Source organism: Monodon monoceros, unplaced genomic scaffold (genome assembly GCF_005190385.1).
Source record: "Monodon monoceros isolate NGI ecotype Baffin Bay Population unplaced genomic scaffold, NGI_Narwhal_1 Super_Scaffold_22, whole genome shotgun sequence".
Lineage (NCBI taxonomy): Eukaryota > Metazoa > Chordata > Mammalia > Artiodactyla > Monodontidae > Monodon > Monodon monoceros.
The window spans coordinates 126,963,374-126,985,842 of record NW_021703779.1 but is presented as its reverse complement, the minus strand read 5'-3'; the positions used below and the strand labels follow the sequence as shown (position 1 = coordinate 126,985,842).

The window sequence follows — 22,469 nt, the reverse complement described above, 5'->3', positions numbered from 1 at the left end:
CCTTTCCTTACTTTTCTTACTTGTCCCACATATGCATCATCTCTAAACAATATATCTTATATTTTTAGAACTTATATAAATGGAATCATACTGGATGTATTTTTCTGTAACCTGTTGCTTTAGTTCCATATTACATTTGTGACATGCATCCGAGTGTGGTACATCTAGCTGGAGTTTATTCATTTTTATTGCTGAATGGTTTTCCATCATATGACTGCAACATAGTTTGTTTATTCACCTGTTAATGGACACCTGGGTTTTTTCTGGCTTTTGCTTATTATAAACAATGCTGCCTGTGAACGACCTGTACGTGTAATCTGGGGTATTTGTGAAGGACCTTCTCTAGGGTGTGCCCAAGAGTGACCTTGTTAGGCCATAAATATGTACATCTTTAATTCTACTAGATAACACCAAATTGTTTTCCAGAGTGGCTGTACAAGTTTGTGTAGCACCACAGTGTACGAGTTCCTGCTACTCCATATCAATGCCGACACCTGCTATTGTCTGACTTCTTAATTTCTATCAGTCAGTGGATGGGAATAAAAAGATATATCACTGTGGCTTTAATCTGCATTTCCAAAGACCCTCTGTTCTAACTTGCCAGGGAATAAAGTCTGGTCTTCTGCATGAGGTGGGGTAAAGATGTGAGCATCTAGCAGCTTCATATATATAAAGGTGATATATATATATATATAATTGAAATATATGTGATCTAGCAGCCTCTTGCACAGGTGTCCAAGCTCCCATGCTTAAGCCAGAGTCTCTCATTATGTTGGAAAGGGCTATGGTATCCGTGGTTTTACCCCTCTTTTCCTCTCCTTTCATTCTTGCCAGAGCCTTGTGTCTATTTTACTAATTTCAAAGAACCAACTTTTGGTTTTATTGATCTTTGTTTTTTCTATTTCATTAATTTCTGCTGTCTTTGTGATTTCCTTCCTTCTACTTTCTTTGGGTTTATTCTACTGTGGTTTTTCTAACTTCCTGGGTTGGGGCTCAGCTTACTTTTTTAAGGCTATACATTAACTCTTAAGTACTGCTTGAGCTACACTCCACACGTTTTCAAATGTCGCGTTTTCATTGTTGTTCAGTTCTAACATTTTTTTAGATTTTCATTATATTTCTTCTTGGACCAATCAGTTATTGGGAAGTGTATTTTTAAATTTAAATTTGTAAATTTAAATTTTCAAACATATGGGAGGACTTAATTTTAGCTTTATTATCCATTTATGATCTTATTCTATTGCAGTTTGAGAACATGCTCTGTATGATACCCATTCTTCTAGCATTTGCTGAGATTTGTTTTGTGGCTGCGAACATGGTGGGTTTTATTAAGTGTTCAAGGTGAACTTGAAGTGTGTAGTCTCTAGTTTGGGGATGTCTGTTAATCAAGTGTGTTCAATTTGTGCTATATTCTTCCTATTTTTGTCTGCTTGAGCTACCAACTGGAGTGAGAGGTAGTGTGATTTACTGTGGTGAATTTACTAATTTATTAATTTTTCCTTTTACTGCTACTTTTTTTTTTTTTTTTTTGCGGTACACGGGCCTCTCACTGCTGCGGCCTCTCCCGTTGCGGAGCACAGGCTCCGGACGCGCAGGCTCAGGGGCCATGGCTCACGGGCCCAGCCGCTCCGCGGCATGTGGGATCTTCCCGGACCGGGGCACGAACCTGCGTCCCCTTCATCGGCAGGCGGACTCTCAACCACTGAGCCACCAGGGAAGCCCACTGCTACTTTTTTGTTTGATGTACGTTTGAGGCTCTGTCATTAGGCAGCTACACACACATTCAGAATGGTTAATGCTTCTGAATGGATTATTTCTTTAATCATTGGGCAGCAACCCCTTTTATTCCTAATAATGATTTGTGCCCTGAGTACTTTGTCTGATGTTAATTCCTCTCCACTAACTTCCTTTTGAATGGTATTCGCTGGGTATGTCTGTTTCCATTTGTATCAATTAGGGTTTGGTGGCAGACCACAGAACCATTCTAGCTTTGTAAGTTAAGTTGAAAAAAAAACCAAAAGGATTTATTATCAGGTAGGGACGGCTTGCACAATCTTGGGAAGAGATGGAGGAACACCTCCTAACCCTCCAAATTGCCACTTGTCCTGGATCAGGAACAAATCCTAACCTCAAAACTCAGCTAAGGGACTTCCCTGGTGGTGCAGTGCTTAAGAATCGCCTGCCAATGCACGGGACACGGGTTCGAGCCCTGGTCCGGGAAGATCCCACGTGCCGCGGAGCAACTAAGCCCGTGCGCCACAACTACTGAGCCTGTGCTCTAGAGCCTGTGAGCCACGACTACTGAGCCCATGGGCCACAACTACTGAGCCCACATGCCTAGAGCCCGTGCTCCACAACAAGAGAAGCCACCGCAATGAGAAGCCTGCACATCGTAACGAAGAGTAGCCCCCACTCGCCGCAACTAGAGAAAGCCTGTGCGCAGCAACGAAGACCCAACACAGCCAAAAATAAATAAAAAAAAAAACAACTCAGAGAAAACGCCGTCTATCTCCCGTCCCCCAGATGAGAGACCAAGCACCTCGTGTCCATGCATCTCTTCAACCACCAGCTGCCTCTCTGCTGGCCAATGCACCCTCGGACCACCTCCAGTCTGGAGCTCTCAGCCAGCCACACCCTCCTAGCGCTTACTCATCATTTCCGCTGGGGCCAAGGGCCTGGGCCCAGCAAGCACTAATCAGGCAGCACCTTCTCCCCGACCTGTCCCTTCTTCCGCAACGGATGCCATCGCCCAACTGGCCACCCAAGCCAGAACCCAGGGGTCACCTTGACTCTCACTCCACCCGTCCCCTCCCCCAGAGTCTGAGGTACCCCCCGCATGACTTTCTTCTATTCTCTCTAGTGCATCTGGGATTTCAGGCCTCAGCACGTCTGGCCTGGGTTGCGTCAAGCGGTGTGCTCCTTCGTCTATGTCTCTCTATCTCTTTACCTGTGATCCATCCATCCATCTATCTATCATCACCAGTCTATCATCTCTCTTTATTATCTATCAATCAGTCATCGATCATTTCTACCTCTTTATGATCAATGTATCCATCACCTATTATCTATTTTTTGAGGCGAAATTCACATAACACAAAATTAACCCTTTTAAAGTGCACAATTTGTTGGTAGTTAGCATACTGACAGTATTGTGCAACCATCACCTCTGTAGTTCCAGAACATTCTCATTACCCCAAAAGGAAACCTTGACCCCATTCAGCAGTCACTATCCAGCCCCTGGCACCCACTGGTCTGCTTTCTTTGTCAAGCTGAATAATACTCCATTGTACGGACAGACCACATTTTGCTTGTCCATTCATCTGTTGATGGACATTCGAGTTGTTTCCACTTTTGGTTACCATCAATAGTACTGTTAATAATGTTCATGTATGAGGTTTTTTTAAAAAAATTTATTATTTTTGGCTGCATTGGGTCTTCGTTGCTGCGCGCGGGCTTTCTCTAGTTACGGCGAGTGGGGGCTACTCTTTGTCGTGGTGCACAGGCTTCTCATTGCGGTGGCTTCTCTTGTTGCAGAGCACGGGCTCTAGGCGCGTGGGCTTCATCGGTTGTGGCACGCGGGCTCAGTAGTTGTGGCTCGTGGGCCCTAGAGCGCAGGCTCGGTAGTTGTGGTGCATGGGCTTAGTTGCTTCGTGGCATGTGGGATCTTCCCGGACCAGGGCTCGAACCCGTGTCCCCTGCATTGGCAGGCAGATTCTTAACCACTGCACCACCAGGGAAGCCCCATGTATAAGGTTTTGATTGAACATCTATTTTCCATTCTCTTGGGTCTACGTCTCCGAGTGGAATTGCTGGGTCACACGGGAACTCTGCCTAGCTTTCCAGGACCTGCCACACTGCTCCCCACGATGGCTGCCCCACCTCTGTCCCAGCAGCAGTGCGTGAGCCAAGCACAGTGCTCTTGCCTCCCTCCAAGCAACCCTCCACGCAGCCTCCTTTAAGCATGAATTCCATGTTGTTTCCATCCTGCTGAAAACCCGTCAGTGGCTTCTCACTGCTTCTGAAGGCCAGGCTCTGGAAGTGAGGCCCCTCCCTCCCCCCTGCATCTTGCTCCTGATTTACCCCTGGGCCTCGGCACAAGCGTTCCCCCCTCCTAGAAGGTCTAGAAGCACTGTGTCCCCACTGCTCCTTGCCTGGCTGGCTCAGGACTCTTCCTCCTCCGTGTCCCCTGCCAGCCCATTTGGCAGCTCACTGGTTTTCTCTCAGCATCTCTCTTGGAGCTCGTCACGGGTGGACTGGACCTCGGTCCTCTCCTCTCCACCCTGGCACAAGGTCGGGCTGGGTCCAGAGTCCCCTTCCGGCTCAGCCATCCTTTTCGAGAGATGTTGCTGATGCCGCCTGCCCACGGCTGTGTCTGCCGGAGAACGCACAGGGCAGCATCTTCGGCTGGGGGTGGGATCAAGGCTCCTCCCCCCCCCCCACAGGCCACTGCTGCCCGTCCCGCCTCTCCCCCAAGCCCCGATGGACAAAGACGCTGGGAGGCAGGGCTGCACTTTCCACAGGAGGTTTTTACTGAGGAACTGAGGGAGGTTCCCCGACCCGAGGGCTGAGGGCCCGAAAGGCACACGGTGGCGCGGTGGCGGGGTCTCCCCCTCGGGTGGGGGCAGTCTTTGCAGAGACAGCTTCCCCACTGACCCCTCTTTGGCACTGAACTGGCAGCCCCAGCGTCCCCGCCCCCACCCACGCCCTGGTGGTTGGCAGTGTAGGCCGGTGGGGTAGCGGGCTGGCTGGGGGCCCAGGCCACCTCTCCCGCTAGCAGGGTGCTCATGTTGAAGATGGAGAGGGCTGCAAAGGGGAATCCAATAAATTAGCTTGAAGGAGAGAGGGCTAGGGACGGAGGCGGACGGGGACTACATTCTTGTCATTGCTCGGTAGGAAATGTTGTGCAATTCTTTCTCCCGAGGGCTCTTTGGGATGACTGGTGGGGAGAAGGGGCACAGATGACGGGCCCTGCCTCATCGCAGGGCCCACTTGGCCGTTTTTATGGCAGTGAGGGTGTTCCGGGGGACGGGAGCCCCGGCGGGCCACTGGGATGATGGCAATAGAGAGATGGACCGTCTGTGATGTCTCCAAGGGACCGCAGAGGAGGGAATGGGGGGACTCCAGACTTAGGAGGCGCTGCCCCGCAAACACCAAGGCTCCTGGGCACAGGCTGGTGCTGTGAGCGGGGCCGCGCCTCTGGCCCCTCTCCCCTTCTACTTGCCCAGGTCCCAGTCTGGTGGGGCTGGGAAGTGGGCCTGGGTTTCGCTGGCTGTCCTCTGGGAGGCCTGGGAGGACAGCAAAGCATGCAGGGTGGGCCCGCAGCGGGGCGGTGGGGGGGAAGGCTTGGTGGGCAGGCGCTCCGTTTCCTTCACGTGATCCGAGGGCTTGGTGTGGGGCGTGGGCCAAGGGCTAAGAGCCAGGGCCGTCTGTCAGGTGGCAGCGGCCTGCAGGACTCCAGGGCCTTGGCCCAGGATCTGGCAGAGCTCCTGGAGGCGCCGCTGCATCTTGGGGATGCCCGCCAGCTGCTGCTCAAGCCGCTGCTTTTCCTCAGTCAGGCTCAGGCGGGCGGCCGAGTCCAGCTTCTCGAACTTCCAGCCACCCTCCCCGTCGAACTGTAGTAGGTGTGTGTGGTACTTCCTGTCCCAGGAGAGGGAGAGGGAGGTTGTTTGGCAGCACCGCCCCCTCCCCAGCTGCAAAGCCACGGGCGCGTCGCTCGCCAGAAGTGAGGGCACCTACCACAGGGAGGGTCGGTGGGTGATGGAAAGCAGGGCAATGCCTGCATCCTTGGCCGCCTGGAAGATCTTGCCTTCCACGTCGATGCTCACGGCACTGGTACATTCATCCAGGAGGGCGTACTTGGGCCTTGGGGGTGGGGGCTGAGTGGGTGAGCCTGTGGACCCTCCAACAGCCCCAACAGCCCGGGCTGGCCCCAGCCCCCAGTGGGGGCGGGAAGCCTGATCTGCGTGCTGACCCCCTGTCCTTTCGATCCCATCCCTGCTGGGCCCTGGGGGGGCAGGGCAAGGCCTCCTGGTGGCGCTGCCCTCCCCGCTTAAGGGGCTCCCGGGGAGCACAGATGCCGAGCAGGCTCCTGGGAGCACCCAGGCAGCACCCTTGTCTCTGCCGCTGGCTCGGAGGCCCTCCAGTGCCCGAGGGAGCCCAGCCACTCAGGACAGAGTGGCTCACCTGTGGTAGAACATGCGGGCCATGCCAACTCTCTGCTTCTCGCCCCCGGACAGAACGTCCTTCCAGTCACACACGGCCTCCCAACCTGGCAGGAGACAAAGGTCGCTGTTCAGTTCAACAAGGGCCGGGCAGCACGGGCAGAGGGCCCGGGCCCAGGCGCAGTGGCTGTGGTGGGAGCGGCCGGGCCACCAACAATAGCGGAACACAGCAGCGCACGTGACTCGGAGAAAGGCTGTCCGCTGGGGATGTGTGCTCTGGGTACCTGTCCGTCTGTGGGGACACCGGAATAGTTCAAAAGAGTTGGGAGCAGAATTACATCCCCTCCAAGAAAAGACACATGGGAGTCCTCACCCGCAGGACATGAGAATGCCACTGCACTTGGAGACAGGGTCTTTACAGAGGTGATCGAGTTAAAGTGAGGTCACGGGGGTGGGTCCTCATCCGATGGGACTGGTGTCCTTATAAAAAGGGGACATTTGGAGACGCAGACACGCACAGAGGAGAGACGACGTGAAGACACAAGGAGCAGACGGCAACTACAAGCCCAGGAGAAAGGCCTGGAACAGACCCTCCCTCGCGGTCCCCAGAAGGAACTGCCCCTGCCCACACCCCTGGATCTTGGCCTCCCGGCCTGCACAACTGGGAGACGATACGTTTCTGTCATTTGCCCCACCCAATCTGTGGCGCCAGCGAACTCACACAGGACCTAATGGGGTGCTAATGAAGTGCCAGTGGGCATCAAACAGTCATGGCAGAGCCCCAAGGATGGCTGCGATGGGCTCTCCAGAAGGCTTCTCACCCACAAGCGCCAGGCCTGCGCATCTCTGCTTGGTGGAGCACGTCAGCCAGGCTCAGGAGGCGAGTGGGTGATCCATCAGAGATGCCTCCTCGCCTGCTCCCTCCACTGCCTTTCCAGAAAACTAGAGGTTTTGGCAGGGCACGTGGCCACACACAAAGAAGACAAAATCCCCCAGCTTGCTTTGATGAGAGGTTTAACCACAGGACTGAATTCTGGCCAATGGGGTGTAAGTGTAAGTGGCAGCTTCTGGAACTTTCTTTAAAGGAACTTCCTTTAAATCACTCCATGATTTGCACCCCCACCCCGCCCCTGCCACTTTCTCCATCCTATGGCCTGGGATATGATGTGATGCCGGAGCAGCCACCTTGGACCGTGAGGTGACCTTGGGAAAGGAAGCCACATACAGCAGAGTGACCTGGGGGCCTTTGTGGAGTGGGGCTCGGCCTCAGGGGCCCCAGGCACTCAGGGGTGTGTGCAGCCCAGGAGGAGGGGTACACTCCCAGGGCGAGCGAAAGAGGCCCGACCAAGCCAGGGGGAAGCTGGGGATGAAGCTTTGCAGGGACCGTGGCGACCAGGGCAGGCCCGGGAGGAACAGCCCCACTGAATCCACTGCCTGTGGCCCCCTTTCTGCACAGTTGATGACACCTGGGAGGGACTCTCATGAGTCACCCGCCATGTCCTGCAGAGCCCCCATGGGTCCTCAAAGGCGCTCTTTCATTTACTGCCGGCACTGAGGTTGAGACTGGTACCTGGCCCCTTCTACAGGTGGAAAGGATCTCAAGAGGTCAGGTTTTGCTCAAGGTCAAGCTGCCCCTTGGTAGCCTAGGCAGGACTCGGACCTCTGCCACTCAGCTTTCAGTATAAAAATCCAAACTCTGGCAGCTGGGCCGCAATCTCCTCTTCCGCCCCTCTGGGCACGATAGGCAATTAAAGACCAACCTGAGAAGTCACCAAGCGATGCGTTCTCTGGCCATCGGCCTGTCCCTCCCTCCTGCGGTCTCTTCCCAGGGGACACACCTCCCAGGCTCGAGCCAGACACGTGGGTGGGCAGGCGTCCCCTCCACCTCTGCTCCGCACGCTCCAGGCTGCCCTGCCCACACCCGTGCTCTGCCCTCTCGCTGAAATGCATAACTGACCTGTCGCTTCCCTGCCTGGCCCAAGAGGCCCTGCCTGCCACGGAGCCCAGAGCCTGGAGAGGGTGCCCCGTTGGATGGCCCCCGCCAGGCCCGGCTCCCTTCCCGAGTGCAGTGCACTCGGGCGGTCCGGGGCCGCGCGCTTCCTGTCGGTCCTCCCCAGGGGGTGGGGCTCCCCAGGCCACGTAGCACTTTGGACTCGCGAACGTTGGCTGGGGCAGTCCCTCGGGGACTATCCCTCGGGGGCCAGGAGGGAGGCACGGGCAGGGGCAGCAGCAGGTTCCCCGCTGAGCCTTGGACAAAGGACGATGGATCGGCGGCGTCCCGCGTGGCGCTGACGCGTGGGCTGCCCCTCCCCCTACCTCCTTCCCGCTGCAGGATGTGGTGCAGGTGCACGATGTCCAGAATGGCTTCCAGGTGCTGCTCCGAAAAGCCCTTCCTTCGCATGTCCTCCACAGAGTCCGGGTAGATCACTTGGTCACGCAAAGAGCCCACAGACATGTAGGGCCTGCGGGAGAGCCGCGTGTCCGCCGAGGGAAGGGCGGCCTGGCTTCCCTGCCGATGCCCTGCTCCCGAGCAGGCTCCGCACGGGCCCTGCCTGCCCGAGGGGGGCTGACCGGAAGGCCGCAGACACTGCCGCACAGCGCGCCGCGCCCACCCGCTCACACACGCACGCACACTCAGGTCGCACACACGCATCACGGCACACATGCAGGTACTCGCCCACACGCACCCCCAGCTGTGAAGCTGCTGGGCGGGTGGGGCGGGGCGGGGTGGCAGCACCTTGCCGTCCTCTGCCCAGGCCTCAGGCCCTGCCATCTCCGGGACGTCAGGTTCCGCAGGTCAGAAGGGGTGGGGGCGGACCTGGGGACCCTGGCTCTCTCCCTCTTCCCCCCCCACCCCCGCCCAGCCGCCGGTGGCCCCATCACCCCACCGCTCACCTCTGGGGGACGTAGAACATGCGCTGGGGTGGGGGCTTGTAGAGCACGCCACCATAGGTGGGCCAGAGACCGCCCAGGATACGGAACAGAGAGCTCTTGCCGCAGCCGTTGGGGCCCGTGATGAGCAGGTGCATGCCCTCTTCCACCTGTAGAGGCAGCGGCCGTGGAAGCCGGCCCGGGCCTCCCTCCCCTTACCCATGGCCTGCCTGACAGCCTCGGAGAGGCCCCCGCACCCAGCACATGCCATCCTCCATCTCTTGGTGAGGAATGGCAGGGCCCCGAGGGTGAGCTCTGGTATCCGGAGCCCTAACCGGCTGCCTGTTTCAGGCACTGCCTTGTCCCCAGAGAGCAGGGGGCCAGCAGGAGGAGGGCCTGTTCTGCCACAGTCCAGCAAACGGGTACGCGCCCCAGAAGGTCAACGGCAGCTGCAGCCCGCTTCACCTGGAAGCCAAGCGTCAAGCGCCTGAGGCCCGCCATGAGCCGATTACATCATGTCCACTGGTGTTCTGGAAACACCTGCTATAGGAAAAAGGCCGCCCGAGCAGGCGGGGAGCGTGCAGATGGCAGGGAGCCCGCCGTCCTCGGGGTGGGGGAGAGCATGAGGCACCGAGTCAAGGCACGCGGGGTACAGCTTCCGCTGCCCCCCGCCATGTGTGACATCACAGCAACACTAAGGGCCTTCCAGCCAGTGCAGTCCTCGCGAGATCCCAGAGTGTGGCAGATACGCGCATCCATCTGGTTTATCTCGGTCAGTGCCATGGGTTGAGCCGTGTCCCCTCAAAGAGTCCTGTGTTTGAGTCCTAACTCCCAGGACCTCAGAATGTGGCCTTACTTGGAAATAGAGTCTTTGCGGATATAATGAAATTTAGATAAGGAGTGGGGTGGGCCCCTAATCCAGTGTGACCTGGTGTCCTTATAAATAGGAGACATTTGGACACAGAGACACGTGCACAGGGAGAGTGCCATGTGAAGATGGAGGCAGGGACTTCCCTGGTGGCGCAGTGGTTAAGAGTCCGCCTGCCAATGAAGGGAACAGGGGTTCGAGCCCTGGTCGGGGAAGATGCCACGTGCTGCGGAGCAACTAAGCCCGTGCGCCACAACTACTGAGCCCAAGTACCGTAACTACTGAGCCCGCACGCTTAGAGTTGGTGCTCCACAACAAGAGAAGCCACCGCAATGAGAAGCCCACGCACGGCAACGAAGAGTAGCCCCCGCTCGCAGCAACTGGAGAAAAGTCCGCGCGCAGCAACAAAGACCCAACGCGGCCCAGAAAAAAAAAAAAAAAGATGAAGGCAAAACACCAGAAGCCGGGAGAGGCCTAGACACCCTGATGTGAACTTCTGTTGGCTGAGCCCCTCGTTCGCTGTTCCTCCTTCGTTAGACTGTAAACTCCCCCGGGCAGGGCCCAGGCCTACCTCCGTGCAAATGTGGGAGGGCTGGTCGGTCAGGGCCCGGCTCCTCTGTGTGCCTGGCTCCGGGGGAGCTGCGTGGCCCCAGCCAGCTCCACGGCTGCCTCCCTTGTCTCCTTCCGTGCATCTCTCCGACCGCCCCCAACATCTCCCAGCCCCGGAGCCCAGCTCCACCAGCGGCTCTGCCAGGACAGAGCTCTTGCTCAGCCCCTGGTCACCCGTTCCTTGCCTGACCTTGCTCCCTAACCAGCCACGCCCCTGCTCACCATGGCCTCTGAGCTTTGCCCAGCTGGGCTTCCACTGGGCCTGCCTGGAAGCCATTCACCCTGCATAAACTGGCCGTCAGTGGCAGCCCCACACCCCAAGGGTGACTACTGCCAGGGGTGATGGGGATCACACCACTGGCCTGCGTCCAGCTTCCAGCTGGCTCTCAGGCCCCCTCTCAGCAGATCAAGGAAAGGAGCTCTAGGCACTGGCCCTTCCTGCCTATTCCCTGCCTGGCCGTGGCTTCCGCTGCCCTGGCTCCTCAGCGGGGCACGCGTGGCCCCTGCAGGACCTGGGCCTGAAGCCCCTGGCTCCTCGTCCCTGCCCTGGGTGAAGCTTCATGTGACCTCTACTCCCCCAGGGATGCAGACCTCTACTCTGCCTTTCCTGTGGCCCTCGCTGGACCCGGGACAGCCATCTAACCATGGATCTTTTCTCTTTTTTTTTAAAGTTTAATTTGGCCACACTGGGCGGCACGTGGGATCTTAGTTCCCTGACCAGGGATCAAACCTGCACCCTTTGGCAGTGGAAGCGTGGAGTCTTAATCGCTGGACCACCAGGGAAGTCCCAAATCCGGGATCTCTGTAACGCTTTGGGGTTCCCCTGATTTACCTGTGGTTTACAGTGTCCAGCCTGGAGCTCAGGGAACATTAGTTGAATGAATGAATGAATGAATGACTACTGCACCCAGGACTCCCCTTCACTCTATCACTCCCTGACCCTGTCCAAAGCTCTGGCTGGGGACACAGGTCACTGGTGGACGTCTGCCCCCAGGGCATCCTCTCACAGACAGCTTGCGTAATGGCTGAGAGCCCTCCCAGTGGGCCAGGCTGCACCCGGCACACACCCGCCCTGGGGGCCTCTCACAGCAAATCTGTGGGACCTCAAGCCCGGGTCAGTGGAAGAGAATCTCTTTCATCACAGCTGGAATTGGACCAGAGTCCCCAAGTCCTGGGCTACTCAGGGATAGGGGCGGGCGTGGGGTGCTGCCAACGACAGGGCCAGGAACCTTCGGGTGACTCCAGCCCAGCCCTCTCAATCAGCTCTGACTCCACTGCCCCAGAACTAACAGTCAGTCAGAGACACGCTGGTCTTTCACCTTGAGCTTGCCTGCCTGCCATGTAGGCCTGGGGTCAATGGCTACTGGCAGTGCGGGCAGGCTGGCCAGGCTGGATGCTGAGGGCTGAGGTGGGTGCAGAAGGCCAGGCCCTGGGCCCCAGAGCTGGGCTCGGCCCCGCCCGTGCTGCCAGGTTGGGGCTCCCCTCCGCCCTTCGACCTACCCTGATGTTGAGGCTGGCCACCACTACCTCCCCCGTGGGCGTGACGATGGGGATGTTCTCACACACGATCCCCTGCTCCACATCCACCACTTGGCCTGGAGAGAGAACGCGAGGAAGGGAGAGAGGGAGCAGAGCTCTCCCGCCACCTGCCGCTGGGCGCCATGGACCCCCACCCGCGACGGCACGCCACTGTGTGGCCCAGGGGCCCTTGGGAATACAGTGCGGCTGCCCACCAGCTGACTACAGCCCCCTTGCTGTGCTCTGGGCGGCGGAGGGGCAAAGCCGGTTCCCTGGCCTCTGGAGCCCAAGCGTGGCGTCCGCCCCTGCAGCCCCTCAATGCCACACCACCTGAAAGGCGGCTGCGACGCCTGGGGCCTCTTCCCCAGCGCCCCAGCCCCTACTGGGGCTGCGGCCCCCTCTCTCGCAAAGGGAAACCCTGACCGGGGCACCTGGAAGGGACTGGGCACGTGAGCACGGTGGCCAGCGGCGGCCGCTCTGAGAGGGAGGGCTGTGGGGGCCGCAACGTGCCCAGGAAGCCCTCTGTGGGGCGCCGGGCAGCCTGCTGTGGGAGGGCCGGGACCAGGGCGGCCTCTTTGGGGAGGGCTCCCTTACCTCGGATCTGCAGGGACCCCTCCACACGGACACCAGACCTCACCACGGCCCCGGACCCTGCCTGAGTGTCCTCTGGCTCCCCGGGCCTCTTGAAACGGCAGTGCTGGACGTCTTCAAATACCTGGAACATCTCGTGGACCCGGGCTGTGTAGCCAGCCAACTCTGTGACCTGCAGGGAGGGCGACCGTGGCTCAGCCCCCACCAGTGGGGGCGGGGAGGGAGGGGAGACGGTAGGGGCGGGGGCTGGGCGGGGGGTTACCTCCTTGTAGGACACCATGACCCGCTCGATGGCGTCCGCGGCAGCTGTGAGGAGGTTGCGGGCGATGGTGAAGGCTTCCGTGCGCTCGCTCACCAGCTCCTCCTCCTTCGCCTCCAGGGCCGCCTTCTTCGCCACCTCCGAGTCTGCGGAGCACAGCGGGGTGGGGAGGGGCGAGGACAGTGGAAAATCATAACTGACCCACTGGGGGAGAGAGCAAGTCTGTCCAGCCAATGGTGCTCGGACAACCGGGCATCCACATGCAGAAGAAGGACCCCTACCGCACACCACACACAGAAACTCACTCAGAATGCAGCACCGCAGCGGCCTGCACGGAACAGCTAAGACCACACAACTCTTCGAAGAAAGCAGGGGTAAACCTTCGTGCCCTGGGATTAGGTGTGGCTCCTTAAACACGACACCAGAAAGCACAAGTGACAAAAGCAAAACAGGTAAGGGAGCTTTGACAAAAGTAAAAAGTTTTGGGCACCAAAGTCAGTCATCCAGAAGGTGAAAACACAACCTACAGACTGGAAGAAAATACCTGCAGATCATATATCTGCTAAGGGCCCAGGTCCCAGGCCCCAGAATACGGAAAGAACTTCTTCAATTCAACAATAAAGAGACAAACGACTCAATTAAACAATGGGCAAAGGATCTGAATAAACATTTCCTCTGCAAGATATACAAATGGCCAAGAAGCATACGAAAAGATGCTTATTGGTCACCAGGGAAATACAAAATCAAAACTGCAATGAGACATCACTTCACGCTCACTAGGATGTGGCTACAGCTGAAAAGACAGTAAAAGTGCTGGTGAGGAAGCGGACCAGCTGGCGCCATGAGACACCGCTGGTGGGGATGAACGACGCGCAGCTGCTGCGGAAGACAAGTTTGGCAGTTCGTCCAAATGTTAAACAGAGAGTTACCGAATGCCCCAGCAATTCCACTCCTAGGTGTACATATATCCAAGAGTGAAGACAGAGGTCCACACAAAAAATGATACATGGGTATGTGTAGCAGTTATTCCTAAGAGCCGAAAGATGGAAACAACCCAAACGTCTACCGATGCATGAGTGGATAAACACGATGTGGTAGCTATGTACATACAATGGAACATTATTCAGCCATAAGAAGGAATAAAGTACTGATTAATCCTAAAGCGTGGATGAAACGTAAAAACATGATGCTAAGTAAAAGAAGCCAGATACACAAGGCCACATATTGTGTGATTCCATTTATATGAAATGTCCGGAAGACGCAAGCCCATGGCAACAGGAAGATTAGCGGTCGCTGGGGGCTGCCAGGTGGGGTGGGAAGTGACCACTAATGGGTCCGGGCTTTCTTGTTGGGGTGGTGACAATGTTCTAGACTTAGATAGTGGTGATGGTTGCACAACTTTTGTACGGTACGTTAATTACGCCTCAATAATGCAGATGTCGTGTCCTGTACTACAACGGCAGCCCCTCCCGAGCCTCTCAAACAGGAATATCCCCTTTCAGACCTCCAGTCTACCCCATGTCGCCTTCATCTCTCCCCTTGCTGCCGTATTCTGTGGCCGTCCTCAATGCTACTATTTCTCCCTGAGAGCCTGCTCCTGTCTTGACTTGCTTTGTTCTTTTCTGTCTCAGCTGAGACCCCATGGTCACTCACTTCAACCCTTTCTTGTCAATGGCCTTGACTCCCTTGACCGTTGGACCCCCTAGAGGGGCAATGTTTTTACACAAGGAATGTTCTGGAAATGGTTGGTGATGGGGAGCAAGGGGGAGGCCAACTCTGAGGGCTAACTATCCAGGGGCATAAATGGATCTGAGGTTGAAGCCTCAAGAATGTGATGGTGGGGGTGGGCTGGGAAGGGCCAGGCAGTCAGGGCAGGGCAGCTGCAGTGTGGGGTGGATAGGGCCAGACAGCTGGCTAGAGCACCAGGAGTCCAGGGAACTGGGCGGGGCAGGGGAGTGGTGATTCTGACAGTCTAAGGTCCCTAGGCAGGGGGGACACAAACCCTCCTCCCCGGACATCCTGAGAGCTGCAAAGGGACTGCGCACAAAGGGAAAGGGTCTCCGCGGGGGCCCTGGCAACAGGGGGCCCCTCCCTGGAGACAGCACAGCCCTCCGCAGCTTTCCTCGGAGCCTTGGGGGCTAAGATGAGCAGCCCAGAGCCAGACACCTGACAGCTCTTCCCGGCCAGGCCGCCATGCCGGCAGGCCAGAAAGGCAAAGGTGGCTACATCTTTCCCTGGGGATAATTGCTGGCCTCCTCACCCGGTTCCCAGCGCTCTCAGTCTCCAGTTACTGGGGACACAGCAGGGACAAAACAGACAAACCTCTGGCCTCCTTGAGTTTAAAGTGTCAGAGCCTCTATAAGGCAGCCGCAGACGTGGAGCAGACGGGCCGTTCAGCACTTTGAAGAGCAGCGAGGCAGGGGAGGGGGAGAGAAAGGCAGGGCGGTGGTCTCACCTAGAGGGTGCCTGTGAGCAAAGCTCCCATAGAGGGAGGGAGGGGCCACAGGGTGGCAGAGGAAAGAGCATTCCTGGCAGAGCCAGGAGGAGCAAAGGGCCTGAGGCAGAAGCAGGCCAGTGAGACAAGCGGAGTGAGCCAGGGGGATGGGAGCGGTCCACATGTTCACAGGTGACTGGCTATAAGGGCCATGAGGGTGGGGACAGGAGCTCAGGACTCTGAATCACCCACAAAGCCCGACACAGCAGAGGCGCCAAAAAGTCCTAGGCCTTCAGAGGAGGGAGAGGCCTCGGGGACTAGACAGGCTGAGCTGTGCCCTGTGCCAGCTTCAGAGGGAAGCGGCCACAGGCATTTCCTCACAGAAACCACGGCTGGGTTTCCTCCTGGGTCCGTTCCCATGCTCCTGGCCTAAATCAAGGCCACCCTTAGTGTAGGTCCATTGGTGGAAGCAACTACCCCCTCAATTAGATCTTTCCTCTTGGGGGTCACCCAGAGAGGGACAGACGGCTGAGGGTATGGAAGCCCCAAGGGAGAGACACCAATAGGGAGAGAATCAGAGAGACTTCTGGTTCTGAAACACGCAATTCAGGCTCTCCCTCTTTACATATATCTGGAAACCCTCTTACTACCAAACTGCATAAAATATAATACCTTTTAAATCAGAGCTGTGCTTGCAGGAAAGCAAGGGAAATTCCCAGGAGTGAGAAGAGAAGCCAGTAGCCAGGTGCTCCTGTGACATCCCCAGAGACGGAGAAGATAGGGCTCTAGGTGCAAGGACCAAAAGGTCTCCTCTAAGAATTTGTAATTATGTGTCTGGGCTGCAAATTAATATCACCTGCAAGTGCGGGGACCCCTCCTCCCCCAAGCAGAGAAGCTAACATGAAAGTGGCCTCCAACTGGTTCATTACTGGGCAGCCGCTTGGCTAAAACTAAAGCAAATGTGCGCAGGGGAATCCTACCCTCTAGTTAGGCTGCAGAACCCACAACGACCACGAGCAAAGAAGACCGGCAGACGGAAGATAAAGCTGGCTTAGACCCCCAAGAATTCAGACAACCGAATAGCTGCCCAGAAACCATGGAACGAGCATGATTAATATGGTTGCCAGCAGAACTTTACAGAAATAGCCATTGAAATAAAAAACAATTCAAATTAGGGACTTCCCTGGCGGTTCAGTAGCTAAGGCTCTGTGCTTCCAATGCAGGGGGCACAGTTTCGATCCCTGGTCGGGGAGCTAAGATCCCTCATGCAGCGCAGTGTGGCCAAAAAAAAAGAAAATTCAAATTAGATGCAGCCGAAGAGAAAACTAGCAAATGTGTGAGCAGGAAAATCTGAGGAAAACTCCCAGCATTCAGCATAGACAGTGCTAGATGGGGAAAAGTGAAGAGAGACGGACAGTCACAAAGGAGTGAGAAGCCCAACACATCGTGAGAGTTCCAGAAGGAAAGAGTAAAAAGAATGAGAGAGGCAATATTTGAAAAGATAACAGCTGAGAACTTTCCAGAACGATGGAACAATCTGAGTATTCAACGGCCATACAACAAGTCTCAAGCAGAATAGACAGAAACACACAGGCAGACGCTTCCTAAAGAAACTGCAGAAAGAGAGAAAAGTCTAACCAGGGAGACCACGCAGCCTGCTGAGAGCGGTTAAGCTGGCAACAGATTTTCCAACGGAGGCGACGGGATGTTGTCAACGGGCTGAGAGAAACCGACCGTCCGTCTCAACTCCCTCACCCAACTGAACTTCAGTTCGGGGGTAGGGGGAGGATAAAATAAAGACATTTTCAGACAAGAAAATCATCTCGAAGCTCCATGATGAAAGCGTCACAGTAAGGACTTCTGAAGGACGGCTGTCTGAAGAAGGGTCACTGGGCCGCGGGGAAGGGCTGGGAAGCCAAGAAAGCAGAAACTCACAGGTGAATCTGAACACGCACCAACCGGATAAAGCAACGGCAAACCTGTTGCTGGGGACATCAGCACGTCAGGCGGGCTGGCCCTCCAGTCCACGTGTTCTAAGTAAGGGCCCAGAGGAGGAGGAGCTACAGATTAACCCAGACTGTTCTCAAGTAAGCACGTTAACCTTCGAAGGGCAACCATGAAAAGGCTGCAAACAGAATGAATTCCTTGCAAACCAGTAGAGGAACAAAATGCGAATCCTTCCCAGTCCCCCCAAGGCCTTGGGGAAGGGGGCTCTACCCTCGACAACCTGCAAGAGCTATTGTAGGCGTGGGTGGGAAAGCCAAAGCCCAAGCCAGGAAGGGGCTCCCTCGATGTACTTCCCCACCCTCCCACTTCCAAGATGAGCCGAGGGCAGGGCCAGATGCGCAAGGGTGCACGCGCCTGGTGAAGGCTGTTCCTGACTTGCAGTCCCTGGGCTTGGCCAAGTGGGACCAAGAAGCATGAGATGCTGTAAAGGGGAGCCGCACACAGGGTAGCAGGCAGCGAGGAGCTCCGGGAGAGTGTGACCTGCTGGGTGCCCCCTGACCCCAGAAGTAGAAAAGTCAGGTGGGCCGGCTGAGCACTGGGGCCTCCCAAGCCTAGCCCAGCGGTGCAGGAGGACAGGCCCCCACTCACCTGATTCTGCGTGTCCGGTGGCAGTGATGATGGGGACTGCCACCATGAGCAGTCCCGAGGCGCTCCACACGTACTTCATGAGGAACTGCTCCAGCATGACGTACCACAGGCGTTCCAGCAGAATGAGGTTGATCTGCGAAGCCAGGTCCTGGTAGGAGTGCTGCAGCAGGGCCAGCTCCACCTGCAGGGATCGGGCACCGGAGACCCAGAGGCCTGGCGGTCAGTCCCACAGGGGCAACAGCGAGAGTCCCCAAGTGTCGCGCACACAGGCCATGCTGTATGATGACCACGACCAGGTTGAGAGCCAGGGGTTAGGACTGGGCCACGTTTACAGGGGACAGGTCTCAAACTTGGGGGAGGTATGGGATCGACATCACAGCATTGGGGTACAGCGGCAGTGAAGGGGCTCACCCCCCCCACCTCCCGAGACCCACGCTCATCTCCTTTCCGTTACCTCTTCAGTTGGAGTGCTCACCACACCCCTCTCTTTGCCCTGGACAGCTTCTCGACATGGGCTGAGGGCAGCCACCTTGCCTGTTTCTTTGGGCAACTGCTGGGGGGCTACCCTGAACTAAGCGAAGGACAGCACAGGAAAGCAAAAGGCGGTTGTTGGTTTTGAAGAACTTGGTTCAATAACCTCTACCTGCTTAGGCCCCGCCTCCCTCTACTTTCCCACAGTTCCTCTGGGTGACACACTTGCACTGCATTCTCCCACCAGAACCTGCAGGGCACACTCCCAAGCCAGCTCGTGCAGGCATCGCCCTCAGTGGACAGCCCCACGCCCAAGCCAGCTGAGGACTCTGGCCCACCCGCTCAGCAGTGAGTGGGCCTCCCCTGCCCTCCCCCTCCTGCACTGGCCACTACCTGCCATCTCAGGAGAGGGACCTGTGCAGGGCCTGGAGAAGAGAGAGGAGGAGAGGGAGTGGGAGAGAAAGAGGCTCCCTGTGACAGCAGCAGTTAGACGGGCAGGGGGCTGGAGTGGTCAGGAAGCAGTCACAGCAAGGTGGCCACTGGGGCATAGATTTCTTGGTTGGGGGTGGGGCACATGCCCTAGCCCTGCCTTCCCACCCCTGACCGACAATAGCTGCCCAGCCTGGAACCGTTTCCTCTGCCAAGTGGTTTCACAGCTGACTCTCCATTTGATTCTCACCACGTCCCACTGTGTGTGTATTCTCATGTCCATTGCAGCCCAGATAGGCAAAGTGACCTGCCCCAGCTCACACAGCCTGGAGGTAGCAAGAGGTACGGAATTTGGATCACATTGGCTGAGCCATTAGGAGGACCAAATTCTTGTAAACGATGCTTCATGCTTCCACTTATGAAGAAAGGTCTACCTAGGCACAAGCCAATAAGAGGTTGTGTGTGTTTGTATGTGCGTGTCTAAATAAGCCTCCTCGAGATCCCAGTAACAGCAGAATACCCTGCTGTCTGCCCTCCAGCCAGTCACCTCTGCCCTAGCCTGTTGATCTGAGCCTGGGCATGGGGACATCCGCCAATGGGACTGGGGTGAGCCACCTGCCTATACAGTAAGGGCAATCAACCCACCCATGAAGGCCCATCACTCCACACTGCTTTCAGGCCTTTGGCTGAGGCCTAAACAGACAGGCTGTGGACGCTCACAAGGTCCCTCCCGCCCTGGCTGGTGAATCCTCCCGGTGAGCATGCGATTTGCTGAAACTAGCCCAGAGGAAGTCCTTCAAGGAGCCAGTGATCTCTCTTCTACCCCCCACCACCCAGGTCTGCAGCACCGCTCAGTGGCTTTGCCTCAAGCCCATCTCCTGTTCCTGAAATGAGCACGCGGGCAATCCAGGCTCGTGCTGGGAGCTGGCAGGAGCTGACAATGTAGCTACGGGGAACGTGCCAAGTGCCTCACCCAAGGCCACGGCTGCCTGCCAAGGCCCTGAGGCCCAGAGGACAGGAGAGGAGGAGAGGGGGTTGCAGCTGCACACCAGGCACTTTTTCTCCTCATCTGGAGCCCAGCCCACACCCGGGATGCCCCCTATCTGCTCAGGAATAAACCCTTTTTAAAAATCAGAGACAAGCCTGCCTATCTGCCTGATGTGATGCGCAGCCAGTGAGACAAGGTCTGGGGCACAAGGCCACCTGACTCGGGGAGGACACATGGGCCTTCACGAGATGGATGCCATTGTGCCCCTCCCCCGAGAAACACTGGGAACTGAAACCAGAGTTGCAGAGAGCCTAGCCAGAGGCAGCCGCAACCCCAGGCGCGAGGAAGGGGAGGGGCCGAGGCGAGATAAAGGGAGCATTGGCCTGGAGTAACCTTTCCTAGGCTGGCCGTAGCTGGCCCAGCCCCCCGACCCGGCCTGCCGGGAAGCTGCACGACTGGGACCCAGGCGGAAGGGCGGCCACGCTGGGGGCTGGGTGGCCGCCGGGCAGGCAGGAAGTGCGTCCTGCCGCAGTGGCGGCCTGGGCCCAGCATCCTGGGCTGGGGCCTCGGGGAGGCGGCCAAGCCCACAGCCAGGCGGGCCTTCGGGCTCCAGATGGGGGAAGCCTTGACCTGGAGCGCTGAGCTCCACCACCGCTGCGGCCGGCACGCTGCGCGCTGCTCGTTAACCTCCGCTTGGGCTGAGTCATGCCCATAATGCCCGCCTGCCCAGCCGGCCAGCTGGGCCAGAGGCCAGCCTTCAAAGGGTCTGGGGGCCCAGGCATAAGGCCGCGTCCCCAGATGGCAGGAGCCTCCTCTCTGTTGGCTAGAAGAATGGGGCAACCAGGGAACTCTAGTCTCAAATCGCTAGGGTCCACAGCCCTAAGGCCAAGACAAGTGAGGTGGAGAAGAAGCAGAAGTGGCCCAGGGCAGTCCCCACCCAGCCTTCCTGCTTCTTCATTACTGTGCCATCTGAGCTGCCCAAGGCCCTGGTTGGCCCACACCTCTGGCATCAGCCATAGGCAGCCCTGGCTCTCCTGCCCCTGAGCCCCCAGCTACACACTTTCCGGTGCCCCAAGCTGCCCCACCTCGTGGCCCCCATAGAAGGCAATCTCCTCCGAGTTGGCCACCACCCGGGAGTGCATGTAGCGCAACTCCCCCTTCCGCCGCGCCTCCTCTGCCACCAGCTCCCCGAACTTGGGCGAGAAGGCTTGCAGCACGTTGGCCGTGAGGAACACCACAAGGCCAGCGATGGCCGAGGGCCAGGCTGTGCCGGCCCCGCGGGAGCGGGCCACTCGAACCAGGGTATAGGTGGTCACAGCCACGTCCAGGAGCGGCTTGGTCAGGTTGGAGTAGAGGTGGGCCACGGAGGCGGCAAAGGCCACCACATCCTCCGTCAGGGACTGGTCCGGGTTGCGGAGCCGCCCGTCCATGTTGCTGACCCGGTAGTAGGTCTGCTGGGAGAAGTAGAGGCTGTAGGCGTGGGCCACCAGCCGGCTGCGGAACGCCAGGGCCAGTCGGCCCTCTAGGTAGCGGATGGCACTGTTGACGAAGGTGGCGGGGAGCGCGATGAGGAGCCACTGCAGGAGCTGCCAGCCGAAGGCCCGGGGGTCCTTGCGCACGATGCAGCGGGCCAGCCGGCCGTCCAGGCGGGCCACATACACCGACAGGAAAGTCCGGCTCACCAGGGCGGCTGAGTGCAGCGCCAGCAGCCCCGTCTCCCGGCACAGGATCCTGGGGAAGAGCAGCCGCAGGAGCCGCAGGAGTCGCTGGAAGAACACACGGTTGACACCGGCCTTGGCCGCTGCGCCCACCGTGGCCCCGGAAGCTTCCTGCGCGGACTCCCCAGCCGGCGTCTGAGGGCCCCTGGCCGGAGCCAGGCACTGCCGCACCAGGGGGTAGATTTTGTGGGCTCCATAGGCCGTGAGGGCTAGGACCACAGCTGTGCGCTTCAGCGTGGTCACCCGCGAGGGCCGGGGGGTCGAGAGCACCGTCATGTCACCTGGGCTGGACTCACGGGTCTGGGACTGGTGCCTGAGGCAGCAGAGGAGGCAGGTGGCTGGAAGGGTGGAGGCTCTGACCCCAGGCTCGTTGTCTAGGCAACTGGAAACCTCGCAGTGGTCCCAGATACTGTCGCTTTAGGCCACCCGGGTGGTGCTGGGCCCCCTGGTGCGGTGGGCTCAGGGGCCTCCAGGGTCGTGGCCTCTTCAGGCAGCCGAGGTGGAGGAACTTGTCAGTCCCCTGGCCCCTGGGGTCAGAGCCTCCAGAGGTCTCGGGCAGAGAGGGCGTCTTTTCCTCTCCACCTCCTCCTCCCCCGGGGCACCGGGCGCGTGCGTCCGCTCCGCAGCCTGGCTGAAGCGACTGTGACTCCGCCACCCGCCGGGAATCCCCACCTACCCACCCACTCTCCCTCAGGGGGAACTCGGGGGAAGGGGAGGAGGCGGAGGAGGGGTGGGAGGCGGAGCCAGGGCGCGGGGCGCCCCACCCCGTTCTCGCCCCACGGCTGGGCCCCGCCCCCTCCCCGGACCACAGAGACGTGGGAGGACCGCGCGGGCTAGAGAAGCTGCACCTCGCCTTCCCGCCAAGGCCTCGCCCCGACTCCCCGCGCGCCTGAGGCGCAGCTTCTTCCCCAGTCCTGGGCGTCGGAGCCTCGGCTCGGGGGCGGGGCGGAAAACCGC

The 22,469-nt window shown here is 58.1% G+C and overlaps 1 protein-coding gene across 2 annotated transcripts; it reads right to left on the bottom strand.

Annotated features, from left to right (window-relative positions):
- Positions 1–4,506: 4,506 nt before the first annotated feature.
- On the bottom strand, positions 4,507–22,174 carry ABCD1 (ATP binding cassette subfamily D member 1). 2 transcript variants are annotated; one of them, XM_029240323.1, is made up of 11 exons: positions 20,880–22,174; positions 18,361–18,477; positions 17,907–18,087; positions 12,881–13,023; positions 12,622–12,790; positions 12,010–12,104; positions 9,057–9,202; positions 8,478–8,623; positions 6,184–6,268; positions 5,737–5,862; positions 4,507–5,637 (listed from the first exon to the last, which is right to left on the bottom strand). In XM_029240323.1, exons 1-11 carry the CDS (start codon positions 21,786–21,788, stop codon positions 5,430–5,432), a joined length of 2,325 nt encoding a protein of 774 aa, XP_029096156.1. In that variant the 5' UTR covers positions 21,789–22,174; the 3' UTR covers positions 4,507–5,429. The 2 variants fall into 2 exon arrangements, with proteins under 2 accessions (XP_029096156.1, XP_029096157.1); XM_029240324.1 differs by lacking the exon at positions 18,361–18,477.
- Positions 22,175–22,469: the final 295 nt, after the last annotated feature.